The following is a 20,537-nucleotide window of genomic DNA, read 5'->3' on the forward strand; positions in this document are numbered from 1 at the left end:
GGTATGGCTTTTAATACACCAGAATATTAAAAATAAAAAGTCGGTGTAAATGGGCACTGTCACGATGATCGCAGCAGGATATGTTTAAAGGGAACCAATCGGCATATTTTAGCATAAATAACGCTTGATAACATGTTATATATGCTAAAATCGTTATTCTCACAATCCCCGGGGGACGTTTGTTTCCCCAGGGATGGTAACGATATTAAAGGGGTACTCCCAAAAAAAATGTTTTTTTTTTTTTTTTTTTTTTATACTGGCACCAGAAGGTTAAACAGATTTGTAAATGACTTCTATTAAAAAATCTTAAAGGGGTACTTCGCCCCTAGACATCTTATCCCCTATGCAAAGGATAGGGGATAAGATGTCAGATCGTCGGGGTCCCGCTGCTGGGGACACCGGGGATCGCCGCTGCAGCACCCCGCTATCATTACTGCGCAGAGAGAGATCGCTCTGCACGTAATGACGGGCAATACAGTGGTCGGAGCATCGTTACGTCACGGCTCCACCCCTCGTGACGTCACAGCCCGCCCCCGTCAATACAAGTCTATGGGAAGGGGCGTGGCGGTCGTCACGCCCCCTGCCATAGACTTGCATTAAAGGGTACCTGTCATCAAAAAAACTTTTGATATATTATAGATTAATGTATGCAGAATAACTTTACAATTGCATGTTATTAAAAAATATGCTTCTTTCTATTTAATTTTCCACTTTGAAGAAATGACCACTAGGGGTCTCCCTACCAGTCCTGACAGCAAGCATTTCAGACTCATGCTGGAGTTCTAAACACTACGAGCTGCCAGTCTGCTTTGTTCACAAAGGAGAACACTCAGAGTTGCCAGCCTGCTTTGTTCACAGCCTGTTTGGCTGTGAACAAAGCAGGCTGGCAGCTCTGAGTGTTTGGGACTCCAGCATGAGTCAGAAATGCTTGCTGACAGGACTGATCGGGAAAAATACAACAGAAAGAAGCATATTTTCCATTAACATGCTATTGGAAAGTTATTCAACATTCATTCATCTAAAATATATCAAAAGTTTATTTGATGAGAGGTACCCTTTAAGGGGACGGGCCATGATGTCATGAGGGGCGGAGCCATGACGTCACACTGCTCCGGCCCCTGTATCGCCCGTCATTACGCACAGAGCGGCGATCCCCGGGGTCCCCAGCAGCGGGACCGCAGCGATCTGACATCTTATCCCCTATCCTTTGGATAGGGGATAAGATGCCAGGGGCGGAGTACCCCTTTAATCCTTCCAATAATTATCAGATGCTGAAGTTGAGTTGTTCTTTTCTGTTTGGCAACACTGCTCTCTGCTGACATCTCTGCTTGTCTCGGGAACTGCACAGAGTAGGAGAGGGTTGCTATGGGGATTTGCTTCTACACTGGACAGTTCCCGAGACAGGTGTCAACAGAGAGCACTTAGTCAAAAAAGAACAACTCAACTTCAGTAGCTCATAAGTACTGAAAGGATTAAGATTTTTTTTAATAGAAGTAATTTACAAATCTGTTTAACTTTCTGGAACCAGTTGATATATAAAGAAAAGTTTTTTCCTTGATAATCCCTTTAAGTTATAAAGTCCGCCCCTTAGGGCAGGGACTTACACTTACCAGCACCCGTTTCTACTTGTTGCTCCGGCCGTGGTCCCGCTCCTCGTCTTGAGGAACGGCTCTCGTCACCGCTCTACTGTCTGCTTAGGGAGCAGAGCGATGACACGAACTGTCATTCAAGCCATCAGGGCCACGGCCGGAGCAACAAGCAGAAACGGGTGCTGGTAAGTGTAAGTCCCCGCCCAGAGGACTACTTGCTGGGCGGCTGTGGGGGGACTTTACAACTTAATATCTTCACCATCTCTGGGGGCAATAACGTCCCCTGGGGATAGTGAGGATAACGATTTTAGCATATATCACGAGTAGTTGAGCGTTATATATGCTAAAACCTTCTGATTAGTTCCTTTTAAATTCAATCTCATAGCCAGAGACTTGTGCCATCAGGAGTCGGAATGCTGGAATTCCTATGGACTTGTATTGGGGAATCGAAAGTCCAACTCCTGACCACATCACTCCTGGAATAAGCCTTGTGCTACAAGGTTGCCCGGTACATTAAAACATCTCCCGCTGCGGCTCATCGTGACAGGTACACTTTAAAGTCAGGCAACAAGAGGTGGCATAAAATGCGTCTAAAGGTCTGCCAATTCAAATACTCAGCATAAGTCAAATGTAACATATCTAGTCTAGTTTGAAGGATTTACCTCAGTAGTTACTCAGTTCTTTCTAAGCAAGAATAATAATTCAGATATGTGAGGGAAAACCTAACTCTGACTATAGAAGTCCTGTTCATTACGCTGCCAACGCATTTCATAGACAAAGCAATTTCTGGCAGAGAGAGAGGCTATAAACATGACCCCTTCTATGTCACCAACTGCAGCTTCCATGTAGGGTATAAGCCTCATCTGCCAAATAATGACTCAGTGCAGTTACATCTGCCCGGGCGTCCAAGTCATGACTCCTTTACTTGAGAGACAGGCAGCATCTTGGAAGGAAGGGGGAGGCACAACAAAGATGAAGCGAGTGTCCTGCTGTTCATCTCCGCTTCCATCCTTATCTACCTCTTGGCCCCGTCCTCCTGCACCCGAGTTTTGTCCTTTGGGCTCTTTGTTTTTGCATCTTGTTTTGGAGATAGAAGCTTGAAGACTTTCATCGGTTTGAATTTCCCTTTCTTCTTCTTACGGGAATCGGTGTGAAAATCTGAAAAATAAGAAAAAAATTCTAAATAAATGAAAATATTTGAAATATGTGCAGTCTGCTGAGAGGTTGTTTGTATTGTTTTTATTATGAGATAGAGCAGTGTTTCCCAACCAGGGTGCCTCCAATTGTTGCAAAACGACAACTCAGCATGCCCGGGCAGCTATGTAGTGTGAACATAACCTAAACATGCGTGATTTTATACCTTTTTTTATTTTCATTTTCCTGATGTACTATGATTGATATATGTATTTTAGTGTCAATAAAACGGCTTAAGAACAAAGAAACATGCATGGTTTAAGCATAAGTACATAAGAGTGAGGCTTAATCTCTATGGGACAATTATGTAATGTAGCTAAATGTAGCTAGATGAGTGTGGATTATGTCAACTTTGAAATTTTTATTTTTTTTAATCCAGAACCATTCCAGATCATCTTCCACATCTACTAGGAATTTATTAAAGAGTACCTGTCACCAAACGAAACTTTTAATATATTGTTCCTTATGCTATTATAAGACATTTTGCTGTTTACTTGCTGTTAAAATTTTCAACCTCTGTATGTTTTTAATGTAATTAAAAAAATGGCCACTAGGTGGCTCTGTTCTGTTCCTTGCCGCAAGTCAAACAGTTAGTTTGGTTTCCTCCTGGCCTGGCAGAAGTCCAAACTCAGGAAGTGCATGTGTGGCACAGCTCTTGCAGGCTTCAGTGACGCCACACCTGCTGGGGAACGCCCACTTTCTCCTGCCGGGAGCTCAGACAATGTGAGCAAGGGGAAAGGTATGATACAGAGCTTTTTAAAGCTCAGAATTTGTCTTTTTTAAGGGCAGGAGGGGTGTTAGGAGTAGTTAAGGAATATAATCTGAGTTAGTTTAGAAAATATGGTTTAATGACAGGTACTCTTTAACTTATTAATATACACAGCTGCTTTGTACAGTGACGGTAAAGTGATCACTTTACTGATCATATGGGAATGTAGAAGTGCAAATCTTCACATAGGTTAGGCTGACACTGACTATTAGATGTCAGCAGCATCTAGTGCAGTGTTTTTCAACCAGAGTGCCTCCAGCTGTTGCAAAACTACACCTCCCAGCATGCCCAGACAGCCTTTGGCTATTCGGGCATGCTGGGAGTTATAGTTTTGCAACAGCCGGAGGCACCCTGGTTGAGAAACACTAATCTAGCATGTTAGGCAAGCGGCAGACGTGTGATGACCTTTCAGCACTTACAACCAAGTCTTCATCTCTATTAATATACACAGCTGCTTTGTCAAAAAAAGTCACCTCCAATAAGCCCCTTACCTTTCTTCTGGATCATTGCTTCTAATAACTTGTCCTCCTCTTCCTCCCTGCAGAGCAGGAAAAAAAAAAAAATTACATCAATAATTTAAATACACAATGTCCTTTACAATAAATGTTTCAGATGTTGTAGAGAAAGGTCAAGAGTTTTGATCATTTGGGGTCTCAATGTTCAAACCCTGATGCATTGCTAAGTGTGTTCTCTCCCAGCTCTGTACCTCAGGTCCAAAAACAGTTTTATAATACAGGTCTATGAGATGGGGAGAGAAGCCATTCGCTGATCCGTACAACAAAAACACATAAAACCAAAACACATTAAATAAAACTGAAAGAGTACCTCTCACGATCTTGTTAAATTTTATAACCCTCCCAGTTCACTGCCTCCATCATGATAAACCACCCCCTGCCTTTATTTAATTTTCTACTTGATATTGCTCTGTATTTTCTGCTCAGTCTCGTAACATCACCTGAAGCCATACAGGGGAGAACTTCCTCCCTCACTCTGCTACACACAGCCCAGAGCAGTTCAGTGTGAGATGAGCTATGATTGGATAAGGCTGCACACACCCCCTTCCACACTCCAGACTGCATTTCCTGATTTTGGACTTCTGCCAGGCTAGCAGGAGTCCAAAGTCTGTGCAAGAGATGGGGGGGAATGTGCTCTGGACAAGTAGGGAGACACCTAGTGGCAGCTTTTTTTAAACACAAATAAAACATAGAAAACTTCATTTTTTTTAAACAAAGTACATTAGAAAGATTTTTTTGTGCAATAGCAAAAATTTGATTTAATGAGAGTGCCCATTTAAACCTAGAGTTTTAACTTAGGAATGTATGATTGTATTATTCACACCTCTGTCTGTCTTCATCCAGGCACTTGACAATCGCGTTTCTCTGCTCAATGAGGGTCACCAGCTCCTGCATAAGTACCTGTTCTCTCTCCTTATCTTCATCCAACCAGTCTTTCTCTGTAAATGAGTAAAGATGATTTTAGTAGTCAACAAGGCAAAGGAGCAGAGCGTTTCATTGTACTTAGGGTTAAGGTTAGGCACTTCAGTGCAAGAAGAGGAGGATGATCCAGCACACAGTAAAACTAGGCAGTTCACTAACTGCATAAATCTCTGCACCGATATAGTACTCTATTTACAATATGTGTGTGTGTGTGTGTGTGTGTGTGTGTGTGTGTATGTGTGTAAATATATATATAATATATCTCCAGTAAAGGAATTACCGGACCTTCCCAAGACATCACTTTACACATGCTGGTGAATATTCATTTTCCTTGTTAAATGGGTATTGCAGTCTAAAGCATTATAACCTATCTAAGGATTTTGTGATAAATACTAGAATAGGTTGCGGTCTTCTCTAGCTCTCAGCGATTTTCATCAGTACCACAGACTTTACATGGAACAGCAAAGACTATTCTGAACTGCTGTGCCACTCCTCTAGCCGCAGCCTTCTGGCAGGGTTCTCCATTCTTGTGATTGATGAGGGTCCGAGTGGTCTAACACCTACTTACCATGCATTTGTCACCTACTCCAGAGGAGAGATGAAAGATGCTTTACATCAGAATACCCTTTTAATGGAGCAGTCCATGTTCCAGGACTGTTCTCTATGTGAAAAACAGGAACCTGCCATGATACTGCCATTTTGAGGGCTACACAGAGCTAGCTGTAAGTGCTTACCGAACGGTATACAAGTATACAGACTGTATTCACTTCACTGCTGTTTCCCCCAGTTGCCCCCTCCTCCCTCTATGTTTGTCAGTAAAACACTCTTATAGTTAAGTAAGAATTACCAGAGGACAACACACTTCTACTCAAGGAACTGGGAATAAAAACTTCATAAAACAAGTATTCTTACAAAGTTATCCCCTATGGACAGGATAGGGGATACCCAGCTGATTGGTGGGGGTCCAACTGCTGGGACCCCACTGAACAGGAGAATGGAGGAAAACTGTACTCCAGAATAAATGGAGCTTATTGTGTGTTCGGTAAGCCCTTCATTTATTCTATATAGGGCTTCCAAACCTTGCCTAGTTCAACAATATTTGGAAGGCCCATGGAATAAATCAATAGAAGAGGAAAATCCCCACGAAAACATGTAGGTGTCTAATACAGTGGTCCCTCAAGTTACAATATTAATTGGTTCCGGGACGACCATTGTATGTTGAGACCAGAACTCTATGGAAACCTGGTAATTGGTTCTAAAGCCACCAAAATGTCATCCAAAAATTGAAAAAAGTGAGGATTATAGAAAAATAAGTAGATAACTAATATAGATAAAGCAATTACTTACATAAAAGTCATGTATGGTACATACAGTGTCCCAAAAAAGTAAAAGGGAGCCACCTCCACCTGATATCCAAAGGAGCAGCTAACCCTGGTACAGGTAAAGAGTAGTACAGAACATGTAATACCTCCCTGTACTGTAGGGGGCGCTACCACACAGCCAGTCAGTGCATGCACTTCAGTAATACAGGTGCTTTTTCAGTGAATGATTGGTCAGATCTTCCAGCCATTAACATGTGTTGCAGATCTGGACTGTCTGTAGTATTGTATGTTGAGTCTGGTTTCAAGTTACAATGGTCCAGAAAATACCATTGTATGTTGAAAATATTGTAACCTGAGGCCATTGTAAGTTGATTGATAACTGATAACTGATAATTGATGCACTGAAGGAATAAAACTAGTGAAGCTTTAGCCATACACACTTACCCGGTTTATTCAGAAGACAACGAAGCTCATATTCCACATCTGCTTGACGTTGCTCAAGGCTCTGCTGCTTCATGCTATGGATAATACAATAGAAATGGCCTTATATATATGCTGATCTCTTGCTATAAGTATCTTCTACTGCTGACAGTCTACTTCACTGTTTCCCAACCAGTGTGCCTCCAGCTGTTGCAAAACTACAACTCTCAGCATGCCCGGACAGCCAAGGGCTGTCCGGGCATGCTAGGAGTTGTAGTTTTGCAACAGCTGGAGGCACACTGGTTGGGAAACACTGGTTTACTTACTGACTACAAGCTAGAATCTGTTCACAGGAGGGGTAAATACAATCTAAAACATTACATTTAATGGTGCTATTAAAAAACAGTATCCCCACTGACACAGACACAACGAAAAATGCTCTTGTCAAAAGAGCTCAGAGGCCATAACAGACACAAGCAGTTGGAGTCAACTAAGTCAATGGCCCAAGTATTAACAAAGCGGGGTGACAGGGGTGTGTGTGTAGAGACCAGGTAGGGAGGGGCTGTGGCCCTATTACACCCTAACAGGGGAGATGTAGTGCCCACTCACCCTGCTCGCTCAGGGAACTGACAGGGCACTCGTCCTGAAAAGGACGACCCCTGCCCCGGTGTACCCCTTGGTCAACCCCTATGCTAGAAAATAATAAATTTGGCCCGCCCGCCCAACGCGTTTCCCCCAAGTCACTGGGTTCATCAGGGGCTACAGGGCAAAACGATACATCACATCAATCAATAAGCAACTCAACGTAAACAATAATACAAAAAGTGCAATAGTGTAGTAAAGTGCAAAACAAAGCTCGTAGGCCAATAAGGTGCATTAAAGATATTAAAGTGCACCAAATAGGACAAACAAATCCAGCACCTTGACAAATGTCAAATCAAAACCACAATTCCCTTAGAAGATAACCAAGGGGCGTAATAGCAAATGGTGTGCTGGTTACCCAGAGCAGAGCCCTGCTGCTACTGGGTTTGACTCACGTGACCACAGTTGCGGTCGGCGAGATATCGGGAACTGCAGTGGCAGAGTGCGCAGTTACGGCGTCTGTATCCCGTTGGTCACGACAGTGAACCAGGGATCCTTAAATAGCACTTACCTAACCGGCTGCTTCCACGCTCACTGGTGCGCGCGCTGCTTCCGGATGCCGACATCACAACTGCGTGTCGGCGTCACTTCCGGGGGCGCGTCTGTGCTACGGAGCGGAGCGTCCTTCGTTGCCAGGCGATGCTAGTGATATGCTACGCATGCGCCAAAGGCAACATACCTTTTAATAGTACAGATGAGTATTTAAAAGCTGGTCATGGCGATTTAAACAGGTGTATATATTTGCAGGGAGAATCTAGGTCACTAAATCGGTAATAAAGATAACAGCATGAGTCATGGTGGTTCAAGCAGACGAAGTTAAATGCAATTAAAGTGTAGATCACTGGCTTTATGTGATTACTAACGGAGTGTACTGAATAAGAAATAGCAACAGGGGGAAATAAAAGTGGGGAACAAACAGTGGATTGAGAGGAATTAGGAGGACAAAAAGGGGGGGGGGGGACACACTAGACATAACATGCAAAACTCAGTTGTTCGTTAAGACCTTTAGGAAACTGGGTCTGCAGGCGGAAGATCCATTGGGTCTCCTTCTGCAAAATCAGTTTGTCCCAGTCCCCTCCCCTTAGGGGGGGGTCACACCAGCTCAATCCCCACAAAACTGACCACCTTGGGATCCCCTCCGTGGGCTTCATGAACATGTCTTGCTAGGGGTTTTGACATATGTCAAGGTGCTGGATTTGTTTGTCCTATTTGGTGCACTTTAATATCTTTAATGCACCTTATTGGCCTATGAGCTTGGTTTTGCACTTTACTACACTATCGCACTTTTTGTATTATTGTTTACATTGAGTTGCTTATTGATTGATGTGATGTATCGTTTTGCCCTGTAGCCCCTGATGAACCCAGTGACTTGGGGGAAACGCGTTGGGTGGGCGGGCCAAATTTATTCTTTTCTAGCATAGGGGTTGACCAAGGGGTAGACCGGGGCAGGGGTCGTCCTTTTCAGGACGAGTGCCCCGTCAGTTCCCTGAGCGAGCAGGGTGAGTGGGCACTACATCTCCCCTGTTAGGGTGTAATAGGGCCACAGCCCCTCCCTACCTGGTCTCTACACACACCCCTGTCACCCCGCTTTGTTAATACTTGGGCCATTGACTTAGTTGACTCCAACTGCTTGTGTCTGTTATGGCCTCTGAGCCCTTTTGACAAGAGCATTTTTCGTTGTGTCTGTGTTAGTGGGGATACTGTTTTTTAATAGCACCATTAAATGTTTTGTTTTAGATTGTATTTACCCCTCCTGTGAACCGATTTATGTTGCAGGGTAATTGCTTTGTTTTTTCTGTGAACTTACAAGCTAGAATCTGCATAGACAGACCTTATATTTGTTTTATATTGGTATAAATGAAAACTTTTTTTTCTCCATACTATAGGGTAACAGACGAGAGGGCTACATGGAAATTAAAAGGGTAATCTCGTGGAAAACATTTTTTTTTAAATCAACTGTTGCCAGAAAGTTAAACAGATTTGTAAATTACTTCTATTAAAAAATCTTAATCCTTCCAGTACTTTTTAGGGTCTGTATACTACACAGGAAATTGTTTTCTTTTTGGAACACAGAGCTCTCGGCTGACATCATGACCACAGTGCTCTCTGCTGACATCTCTGTCCATTTTAGGAACTGCCCAGAGCAGCATAGGATTTTCTCCTACTCTGGACAGTTCTTAAAATGGACGATGGAGATGTCAGCAGAGAGCACTGTGGTCCAAAAAGAAAAGCATTTCCTCTGTAGTATACAGACCCTAAAAAGTACTGGAAAGATTAAGATTTTTTTAATAGAAGTAATTTACAAATCTGTTTAACTTTCTGGCACCAGTTGATAAAAAAAAAAAAGTTTTCCACGGGATTAGCTCTTTAAGCTTTTTACAGATTTGATATATTACTATGATTATATCTCTTTTACTATATTTATAATAAACTTACTGTCTTGAAAAAGACTCCTTCCAAAGCAGCAGGGCTGTGCCCTTACTGGCTGATGTGGTCATGTAACGTGACATCTCAGTGAATAAGGATGGTGGCGAGACAAGCAGCGGATGACCATACTAGAAAAAGTATTTTTCAAGACTAAGTGTAAAGAACTGAATACATTTCCAGAATCCATCTTAATCTCAGAGAGCCTCTTTAAAGGGGTACTCTGAAGGAAACAATGAGTTTTCAAATCAAGTGGTGCCAGAAATGTAAACAGCTTTGTAAATAACTTCAATTTAAAAATCCGTCTCCTTCTAGTACTTAGTAGCTGCTGTATGCTCCACATGAAGTTGTGTAGTTCTTTCCAGTCTGACCACAGTGCTCTCTGCTGCCACCATTTCAGGAACTGTCCAGAGCAGGGGAAGTTTTCTATGGGGATTTGCTCCTACTCTGGACAGTTCCAGACATGGACAGAGGTGTCAGCATAGAGCACTGTGGTCAGATGGGGAAGAAAAACAAACACAACTTCCTCTGTAGTATACAGCAGCTGATAAGTACTGGAAGGATTAAGATTTTTAAATAGAAGTAATTTATAAATCTGTATAAGTTTCTGGCAGCATCTGATTTGAAAACCTAACGTTCTCTCCAGAGTACCCCTTTAGTGGCCGAATTCACACTAGTGTAATTGCGTGTGTGTCTGTAATATGGATGCAAGTCCCAGCCTGACTGCGTTTCGGATGACCCAAACTGAAAAGTTGCCACAGTGCGGTCAGGCCACGCAGGTAATGCACTCACGTGAAATCCGTTCTCATACATAATATCCTAGCAGACAGATTCACAACCGATATACTCACGTGTACACCAGCTCTGATTCTCGGCGTACCAGTGTATGCTTCTCTTGGATAAGTTTGAACCAATCCACCAACAAAGCGTCTTCTTCCGTCTCTGTGTATCAAAAAATGACAAACTTACTAACTGCACCTCAAACACCTATTTTTTCTATATTTTTGGTTACCATACTTTACATTTCCCCCCCCCCCACCCCACGCGCACGCACACTCACCATCCTGTAGCTTGCGAAGCCTTTGCTCAAGCTCCACACCTCGCTGCTCGAGGGCATCTAGTCGTATCTCAATGTCCTCCATCTCCATCTGAATTTCGTCTTCTGGAATGTAGTCATCAGCCTGAACCTGAAGGCCAACAGGAATGGGATTAGATACATAGCGATACATAGCTTTAGGTAGATACAGAATAGAATTTCCTTTGCCTCACCTTGCGCTTGATAAGTGGGAAGCCATGTCCTGGTGCAGGTGGCCGGGCAGGTTTTGGACCTTTCTTGCTTTTTCTGCTGGCAGGAGAGGTGACTGGAGAGGACTTTCTATTGAAAGGGTTCTCCTTGCATGAAGCCTGAAAGAATAGTCAGCAATGAGAATACTTTATGAGAATGAAATACTTTAAAGGGGTACTCCGCTGGAAAACTTTTATTTTTTTTTATTTATTTTTTTTTAAAATCAACTTGTGCCAGAAAGTTAAACAGATTTATAAATTACGTCTATTAAAAAATCTTAACCCTTCCAATACTTAGCAGCTGCTGTATGCTCCACAGAAAGTTCTTTTCTTTTTGAATTTCTTTTCAGTCTGACCACAGTGCTCTCTGCTGACACCTCTCCTGCTCTGGACAGTTCCTGACATGAACAGAGGTGTCAGCAGAGAGCACTGTGGTCAGACTGAAAAGAAATTTAAAAAGAAAAGAACATACTCTGTAGTATACAGCAGCTGATAAGTACTGGAAGGGTTAAGATTTTTTTTTTTATAGAAGTCATTTGCAAATCTGTTTAATTTTCTGGCACCAGTTGATTAAAAAAAAAAAAAAAAAAAAATGCTTTCCAGCGGATTTTGTTTACAGAACAGCTGCTGTATGTGCATAAAAGATGTCCATTACTATTATATATATTATTTTTTTTTTATCTTTACAATATGTTGTACACCCACAGGCTGCCTGTCACAGCAATGCGGACATACTATTTATAGCATCATTTTTCCAAGATACTACTACTACTGTAAAAACAAATCAAGCACCTGTAGAGAGATCTTTATCAGTGGTCTCCAAACTGTGGACCTCCAGCTGTTGCAAAACTACAGCTCCCAGCATGCCCGGACAGCCGTTGGCTGTCCGGGCATGCTGGGAGTTGTAGTTTTGCAACAGCTGGAGGTCCACAAATCTAACTAAAAACTAAGCTAAGTTACATTTTCTGTCTATGTGTCTCCATGGTAACAAACTACAAACACATCCTGTGTAGTCAGTCCGGTACTTCTTGTTAACGTGCTTTCAGAAGGTAAGCACTAGGGGCAGATAACAGGAAGTATGACCGAAGGACATAGTTTTTGTTTGAAGCCTGTTACCACGCTTTGCACAGAACTTGTAAATACAAATGGTGGCATATATACCTTATTTATCGGCGTATAACACACGTTTTTTTAGCTAAATTTTTTAGCTTAAAGTCTACGCCGATAAACTCTTTCTGGCCCCAGAAGAGCAGCTGCAGTTCAATGATTTATAGCAGCCGCTTTAAATCATGTAACTGCAGCGGCTTCTGCGGGCCGGAGTCCACCAACTGATTCCCTCCCCATCCCCGGCTTTCATATTTACCTATCCTTGGGCGCACTCCTGTAGGCTCCGGCGGCATCCTGCGCTTTCGCTGTGCGCTGACAAGTGACGTCCTCAACGCGACATCACTCGTCATTGCGCAGCACACAGACAGCGCAGGTCGCCGTCTGAGCCGGCAGAAGCGCGTTCATGGATAGGTAAATATGAAAGCCGGGGATGTGGAGGGAATCGGATGGCGGGACTCTGGCCCCACAGAAGCCGCTGCTGTTACATAATTTTAAGTGGGCGCTTTAAATCATTGTACCGCAGCGGCTTTTGCGGGGCCAGTTTATCGGGGTATACACCCTCCTTTTAACAAGGATATTTGGGTAAAATATTTACTCAAATTTCCTTGGAAAAATGAGGGTGCGTGTTATAGGCCGGTTCGTGGTACACCCCGATAAATACGGTATTTATAACAAAAAAAAAATGAAAAAAATTTTTTGTATCTAGGCTGCAAAGTTAGACTATGTTTACATAGCGAAATTTCCTAGCAGAATTTAACGGGAATATTCAGCTCAAAAATACCACAGCAGCAGAGTTCCATTGATTTCAATGGGATTCTGCTGCACTACGGCAGAATTTCTGCAGCTGATGTTTCTGCCGCAGAAATTCCAATTCCGGCATCTGCAGAAACCTTGAACGGTTCAATTTCTGCAGATTCCTCTTGGAAATGCATTGCCGTCTATGAAGACAGCGTGTTTCCGCCAAATTAAGTAATTGTGCAGAATGTCCGCCCGTAAAAGGTGGACACTGCGTCCATTTTCGGCTGTGTGAACATACTCTTATTCCCTAACCACAGTATAGCAGATAAGTAGCTGATTGAGAAACGAGGACAATGCCTCCACCAACGAATGGAACAGCAGACCACATGCAAGAACTGTGCTTCATTCATCCTCTATGGGGCTTATGATCATTGTCAAGCTCAATAAAAAATTGTCAATGAAGTAATTTTGGTTTTTGGCACTGTAATGAATAAATGCTCAATAACCATACCTTTGGTGTCTGTTTGGCTTCTGGAGATGTACTTGTGTCTAGATCAGGGGGTTGTGGGGCTGGTCTGCTAGGACTCATTGGGAGGCTATCACAGGAGGAGTCTCTCTTTTCTGGGGACAGGCTTTCATGTACCTCACTAGTACTCGCTAGGTCACCAGATGAGGAAACACTGGTGCTAGTTGATAGATGACTATTGTCATGGCTGTTAATTACAGAATGATTGAGGAAGTCTGTGCCTTCATTTGGTGGTCCAGAGGTCGTGGGTGAGTGAATAGTTGGTTCTGAAGAACTCTTAGCAACACTATCTGACGAGCGATCTTTCGTGGAAGCTTCTGTAGGTAGGCTCTCTGTGCTTAAAGCTGGTGAAGGGCTGCTTGAAGGAGGCTCCGAATGAGACAACCGAGATGTAAGATGACCAGAATGGCGAGCTGCAGACAAAAAGAAAAAAAAAGTATGATTAAAAAATTATACACGAGTTTGAAGGATGAAGAACAAAGATGGCTGTCAGCAAGACAAGATACTTTCTTACCCAATGGGGAGGCATTTGGTGCTTTAGGTGCTGGCTTCTTTCGACTCTTTGGGCTGCTGGTTGGGGTAATTCCATACCATGGATGGCTTGGTTTTAAAGTACTATTGCTTTCCTCAACTTCCTCTTCTTCCTCGAATGGGTTGTAGTGTTTGGCTTGATCTTCTGGTGATTTGGTATTCTTTTCCAAATCCTCCTGTTTTCGTACTGTGGGTGGAGGGGGTGGCGCAGCTCGTTTTCTAGGCTCCGATGCTGCCACCAAGGAAATCCAAGGTGGATCCTTTCTTTCCTGCTCCCTAAATGACACACAACAACCACAATGCTTAGTGTAGACGATATAAAAAAAAAAAAAAAAGTATATATGAGGTCAGAGACCATGCAACGAAAATATAAAGGTTCCCTACCCTGTAAAATTTTATTATCAGAATCCCTCCCAACCTACAAACCAGACCACTGACTGAAAAAACATCCCTTACAATGCACTGGAACCCCATGTACTTTGTAAATGGATGCAGTGCCCATCCCTTACAAACTCCTATTTATTCCACGTCATTATCCATGGTCCTCTTGTAGATAAAGCTCGCCATACACATTCCACAGCTATCGGATGAATGGATGTTTACATGCTTGGATTGGTGGTGTATGCATGAATAGGGAGAGGGAAATAAGCTGCTGCCAGACACTCCTGCCACCATTTGTGGAGGAAAACTCAGCACCCCCGTAAAATTTGCTGGCGTATTTTATGAGCACATTTTCATCAGCAAAAAAGGAACCACTAAAAAAATATTTTCGGCTGCGTCTTTGCAGATTCCGGACAACAATGCATGCATGAAATAAAATTAAAAGTACACCAGCGAATTTTACGCTGTATGAAAGTGACAGATCACCCAAAAAAAAATAAACATTTTTATATGTTGCTCAGTATCTCACCCTGATCATGTACATATCATTTTTATGTGTCTATGACCTATATTTCTCTCAGAATTAGCTTTATTTCTGAATTACCTTAATGTTGTCGACTAGAAGCAGGGGGGCGGGTCCCTTTCTTCTCCTCAGGTGATAACCACTCCCCCTCCCTCCCTCTCCTCAGTCACTGGTCTGGGGAGTGAGCATCTGTAACCCTTTCCTTTCTGGTTTTATGCTATAAACACACACACACACACACACACTGTGTGCTTACAGCTTTTGCAAAACTACAGCTCCCAGCATGCCCACACATACTTTGAGTTGTAGTTTTGCAACAGCTGGAGGCATATGATTGGTGAAACTCAGATTTACAGCAGTGTTGCTGTAGGCTGTGTTCCTCCTACTGTTGCAAAACTACAACTCCCAGCATGCCCACACATCATTTGGCTGTGCAGGCATGCTGGGAGTTGTAGTTTTGCAACAGCTGGAGGCATATGATTGTAGTCCCCTTGTATTAGATACATACACACACACATTGACTTCATTTATTTATACACATGCACATTACCTAGACAACACAGATTTACACACATACATGTATATATCCGCACACACATGCAGGGACACTTACTTTTTAAACATAAAAACCTCCATTCAGTCCCCATCTTCAGTCACCAGCGTCTTTCATCATCTGCTCACAGGCAGGAGTGTACTCCCGCCCCTCCCCCCTTCTCCTCACCCAGACAGTGAGGGAGCCGATCACAGCAGTTTTAGATCTGCAGAACTGTCAATCATGAAGTGGGTCCATGGCATAGATGATGACGAGTGGACACAGCCAGGCTGGTATGTATCCCAGGAGGCAGGGAGGCAGTTTTTTGACTGTCTTTTTCAGTATGAAATACTGAAATTTGTTTTGCATGCTTTACAACATGTTTTTTTTTATTTTTATTAAACATATGCAGTTTGTTGACATAACCATCACTCCCAAAACATAGACATTTACCTGTCTGAAGACCTCGGTCTGCCTCTTGGTTTAGGAACTGGTGGAGTTGCAACCTGCTGATCACCTTCATGAAATATATATAAAAAAAAAATAAAAAAAATTATAAAAGGGGTTTTCCAGGACCTTAAACTGCCTGAAAAACAGCTATATTTCCAATCAAATACAGATGGCCTAGCCCAGTGTCTCCCAAACAGGGTGACTCCAGCTGTTGCAAAAACTACAACTCCCAGCATGCCCGGACAGCCAAAGGCTATCCGGGCATGCTGGGAGTTGTAGTTTTGCAACGGCTGGAGGCACTGGTAGGGAAACACTGCCTAGCCTATGGAAAACCTCTTTAATTTAAATTTACTTGTATATATATATAAAAGGTCCAACTTGGGCAATGATCCAACCACACCAAGGAAATATTTTTTACCATTCATTGTTTGTCTCGCTGGGCTCTGTCCAGCTGTAGATCGTGACCGGGGCAGAGGTTGCGGCATTACATCGCTCGTTCTTCTTGGTGCCGGTACCGGTCGTGTGTCTGATATAGAGTCACTATCATGTTCCTTCTGTGGTTTGTTGGGAAGAGGTGGCTTTGGTGGCGTACGTGGCTTTGGTGGAGACAAGACTTTGTTTTCTACGGACCCTTTTTCAGCAGACTCTGGACTGCCGGTGCCCGGACGTGGCCGATAGTGATGGGTGCACACAAATGTGCCATTCACAGGACCAGGTTGGTACGAACCAGGAAGGAGTGTACCAGAGCATTCCTTACACCTAAATATGTGGATAGTAAATTATTACTCCTTTATTAAATAAACATATTACTGGAAATGTCCCAACAGAGTACGAGTGCGGATACGGTTTTTATATGTCATGTGACAGCAGAGGTACCTCTACACTTTGTGTAGCCTTAGGTGAATGTAAAACATGAGGACCTCACTGACACTCATAATTTAAGGGGTACTCCGGTGGAAAACATTTTTTTTTTCATATTAACTGGCTCCAAAAAGCTAAACAGATTTGTATATTACTTCTATTTAAAAATCTTAATCCTTCCAGTACTTATCAGCTGCTATATACTACAGAGGAAGTTGTATGGCTCTTTTCAGTCTGACCACAGTGCTCTCTGCTGACACCTCTGTCCATGTCAGGAACTGTCCAGAGTAGGAGCAAATCCCCATAGTAAACCTCTCCTGCTCCAGACAGTTCCTCACATGGACAGAGGTGTCAGCAGAGAGCACTGTGGTCAGACTGAAAAGAGCCATACAACTTCCTCTGTAGTATATAGCAGCTGATAAGTACTGGAAGGATTAAGCTTTTTAAATAGAAGTAATATACAAATCTGTAACTTTCTGGAGCCAGTTTATATGGAAAAAAAATGTTTTCCACCGGAGTACTCCTTTAATTATGAGTGTCAGTGAGGTCCTCATGTTTTACTTTCACCTAAGGCTACACAACGTCTAGCGGTACCTCTGGTGTCTGGTACCTTTCTGGCATCAGTTTACAAGAATAAAAATAAAAAGATATGTCCTTAGTAGTTAAGTAGGGAATCCCCCCATTAGGTAGAAGAACTTAAAAAGGTTAGTAGGGAGAAAATCCTCCTATTAGGTAGAAGCCCCAGTAGGTAGGTAATCCTTCTTATTAGGCAGAAGCCCCAGTAAGTAGGTAGGGAATCCCCCCTATTAGGTGGAAGCCCCCAAAAGATAAGAAGAAGACCCCACCTAATAAGTAAAAGGTCCCTTCCAAAAGAAAATGATAAAAACACCACTTACCTTCCCTCCGCCCCAGTGCTGAGGCCTTTACATCCTTTGCTCTGTTATTGTTGCAGGACCTTCTCCTGCAAGCCGGAGTGGTTCAGGACTTGCCATGCGATGAAATTATACCATTGCGCGGCAGGTCCTGCACCAATACAGATAACTGCGAACTATGAAGAGGCCTCGGGATGAGCGTGAGCGGAAGGCAAGATTCATATATATATATATTTTTTTAATGGTCTGCAGGAGGGGTATGAGTAAGACAATACCTATACCAGTATCAGGACCTAACTATTACCCAGTGAACTGGACTGAATGAACAGAGATGATAAAGCTTTCAAAACCTGAATCTACACCGCGGCGACTCTTTAATATTTCTTACACACTGAGGGCAGAATAGGTGGCCCTGGGCTGTACCAGAGGTCTGTGCGAGGCTTTAGGGGCAGTGGTTACCGGTGAGCTGGCTATCTATTCAGGTGACAGCCTGAAGGCACCCAGGTTGCGCAAGACTGATCTAAGGTCTAGAGCAGCGTTTCCCAACCAGGGTGCCTCCAGCTGTTGCAAAACTACAACTCCCAGCATGCCCGGACAGCCTTCGGCTGTCCGGGCATGCTGGGAGTTGTAGTTTTGCAACAGCTGGAGGCACCCTGGTTGAGAAACACTGCTCTAGAGACAGCAACAAGGAATGGCATGGAAAAATACAGAAGTATAGAAGCTACAGACATACCTGAAGCACTGGCGGTGGTAAAGCTTTCCTTCTGCCAGGTACCGCTGCACAAGGTGAACATGTTGCTGACATAAGGCACAGGTACTGCTCGGAGCCACACGAGTTGCAGAACTGGTAGTATCCAGATTATCCTAGTTGCAATGTCAAAACCACATATATTAACTCACAGTTTTCCAGAATTACTGACACTGGCGTACAAAAAAAATAAAAAAATAAAAACACACACGTAACAGCGTATCTTTCTACTGTGCAGTTTTAATGCTTCTCTTTTGCAGCATCGCTACTACAAAGTGTTAATTAACCCTTTTGTTTACCTGGGGAACCTCGTCTTGGCTTTGCTCAGGTTGCGTTGGGGACGTTTGTTTTAGCTGAGGGAGTCCGGCTGTAGAGGGAGACATTTATTAATAATTGAGGACAATATTTTGGACTCCGCCATCACCCCCATCATCCTTTTACAATGTCATCACCTGGGTTTGAATGGCGGAACTGGTTGTAGTACTGTGATACGTAGGTCATGATACTAAGCCTGTCTGGAACTTTCATGGATACCATGTCTTCTGGATCCAGTAACGCTGGGATCCCCAGTTCACGTTCTGCCACTTCAAAAGCCTGAGAAATAAAAAATCAATCAATAAATAATAATAAGAATAATAATACTAAAAAGAACATATAAAAGTGTAAAAAGGACCACAAAATAATACAATAAATATGCCAAAATAAAGTGCCTGTTAGGGTGTAGAACAAGATATGAATCAGTTTGCTACAAGTAGGTGCTCATCTTTGTAAAGCTTTTAGTTTTACTTTTTTCTAATCTGTTTCTGTTTTGTTTTTTTTTTGTAATTTTTTTATTCTATTTTTTGTGCATTATTATTGGGGCAGCCATCTTACCTGAGCAGTTGTAACAGCATTTGGAGATATGCTTTACAATCAGACCCATGGACATAGCAACAACAGACTGGAGCTGTCCCATTCACATGAATGGAAAAGGTGTCTGGGGATGCTCTGTGACCTTTTTTTTAGATGTAATTCTATAGGAAGTGGGAGGCTGATGTGTGAGCAACAGCTATTCAATCTACTCCTGTTATCTATATACTGGTACCCTTATTACTCTATCTGTGATGATAAGGAAGAAACTGCAGGGAAGTAATCTGTACAGAGCAGGAAGTCTCAGCCTAGTTTAGCCCCAGTGGCCAGAATGGAAACTGCAAAAGGATTATTTAAAAAAAGAAAAAACAAAACAAAAAAAAAGCAGAGAACAGTAGGCAGTAGAAAAGATAGTAGAGAACAGTATAAAAAAACATCACCAAAAATTATAAATTTCAATATATACACAATACACACACACATATATATATATATATATATATATATATATATATATATATATATATATTATTTTACTTATTTATTTATTTTTTAATATAACTTGATCTTAACAAACATTACACAGGCATGTCAGTCAGAACTGGACCATTGGGGATTTGAGTATTCACAAATACAGTGTTTCCCAACCAGAGTGCCTCCAGCTGTGGCAAAACTACAACTCCGGGCATGCTGGCAGTTATAGTTTTCTAACAGCTGGAGGCACTCTGTTTGGGAAACACTGCTCTAATGTGTCTGTGGAACATTTTCCTTTTGAGCACATATTCCAGTGTTTTTCTGTGAACCAAAGAAGACGTGACAGACGGAAATCTGGGTGAAGATAATGGAGGACGCAGAACATATGAAGAAAGGTGAGAAAAGGACACAAGAAATAGGCTCAGCATATACTGCGCCACACTTCAGCTTGTTTTCATATACAGTGTGCCGCCTCCAGCAGTGTTTCTCCCAGGACGGTCATTCATATTTATGTGCAGAGTTGAGAACGCCCTAACTTAAGGTATACAGGAAACATCAGGAAGGAAGTAGGACGACCGTAGAAACTACAGACTCGACTCCTACATTATATGCCTGCCGATATTTACACACAATATCGTGTGCAAAAAATTTCAGAGACCTGGTAAATCTTTATGAAGGGAACCCATCCTGATAACACTGTAGCCTACACAGCGGACATCTTGTTATAGAGCAGAAATAGCTGTAAAAAAAAAAAAAAATCATACATACATATAAAAAAAAATAAAGGGAATACTTAACACAATGTAACTCCAAGTCAATGGCACTACCGTGAAATCACACTGTCCACTCAGGAAGCAACACTGAT

The 20,537-nt window shown here is 42.6% G+C and overlaps 1 protein-coding gene across 2 annotated transcripts in view; it reads right to left on the minus strand.

The window, feature by feature from the left end:
• Positions 1-1,250: 1,250 nt before the first annotated feature.
• MICALL1 (MICAL like 1) overlaps positions 1,251-20,537 on the minus strand; it is a 54,176-nt gene continuing 34,889 nt past the window's right edge. For both annotated transcript variants that reach the window (XM_056523959.1, XM_056523960.1), the window contains 14 exons: positions 18,802-18,943; positions 18,649-18,716; positions 18,335-18,465; positions 16,287-16,627; positions 15,872-15,935; positions 13,966-14,258; positions 13,437-13,864; positions 11,066-11,200; positions 10,857-10,983; positions 10,648-10,738; positions 6,755-6,828; positions 4,891-5,005; positions 4,044-4,090; positions 1,251-2,747 (listed from right to left, as the gene is read on the minus strand). In XM_056523959.1, coding sequence (XP_056379934.1) covers positions 2,605-2,747; positions 4,044-4,090; positions 4,891-5,005; positions 6,755-6,828; positions 10,648-10,738; positions 10,857-10,983; positions 11,066-11,200; positions 13,437-13,864; positions 13,966-14,258; positions 15,872-15,935; positions 16,287-16,627; positions 18,335-18,465; positions 18,649-18,716; positions 18,802-18,943 — 2,199 coding nt within the window. In that variant the 3' untranslated portion in view covers positions 1,251-2,604. The remainder of the gene's footprint in view (positions 2,748-4,043; positions 4,091-4,890; positions 5,006-6,754; positions 6,829-10,647; positions 10,739-10,856; positions 10,984-11,065; positions 11,201-13,436; positions 13,865-13,965; positions 14,259-15,871; positions 15,936-16,286; positions 16,628-18,334; positions 18,466-18,648; positions 18,717-18,801; positions 18,944-20,537) is intronic.

The sequence above is a fragment of the Hyla sarda genome, chromosome 6 (genome assembly GCF_029499605.1).
Source record: "Hyla sarda isolate aHylSar1 chromosome 6, aHylSar1.hap1, whole genome shotgun sequence".
NCBI lineage: Eukaryota > Metazoa > Chordata > Amphibia > Anura > Hylidae > Hyla > Hyla sarda.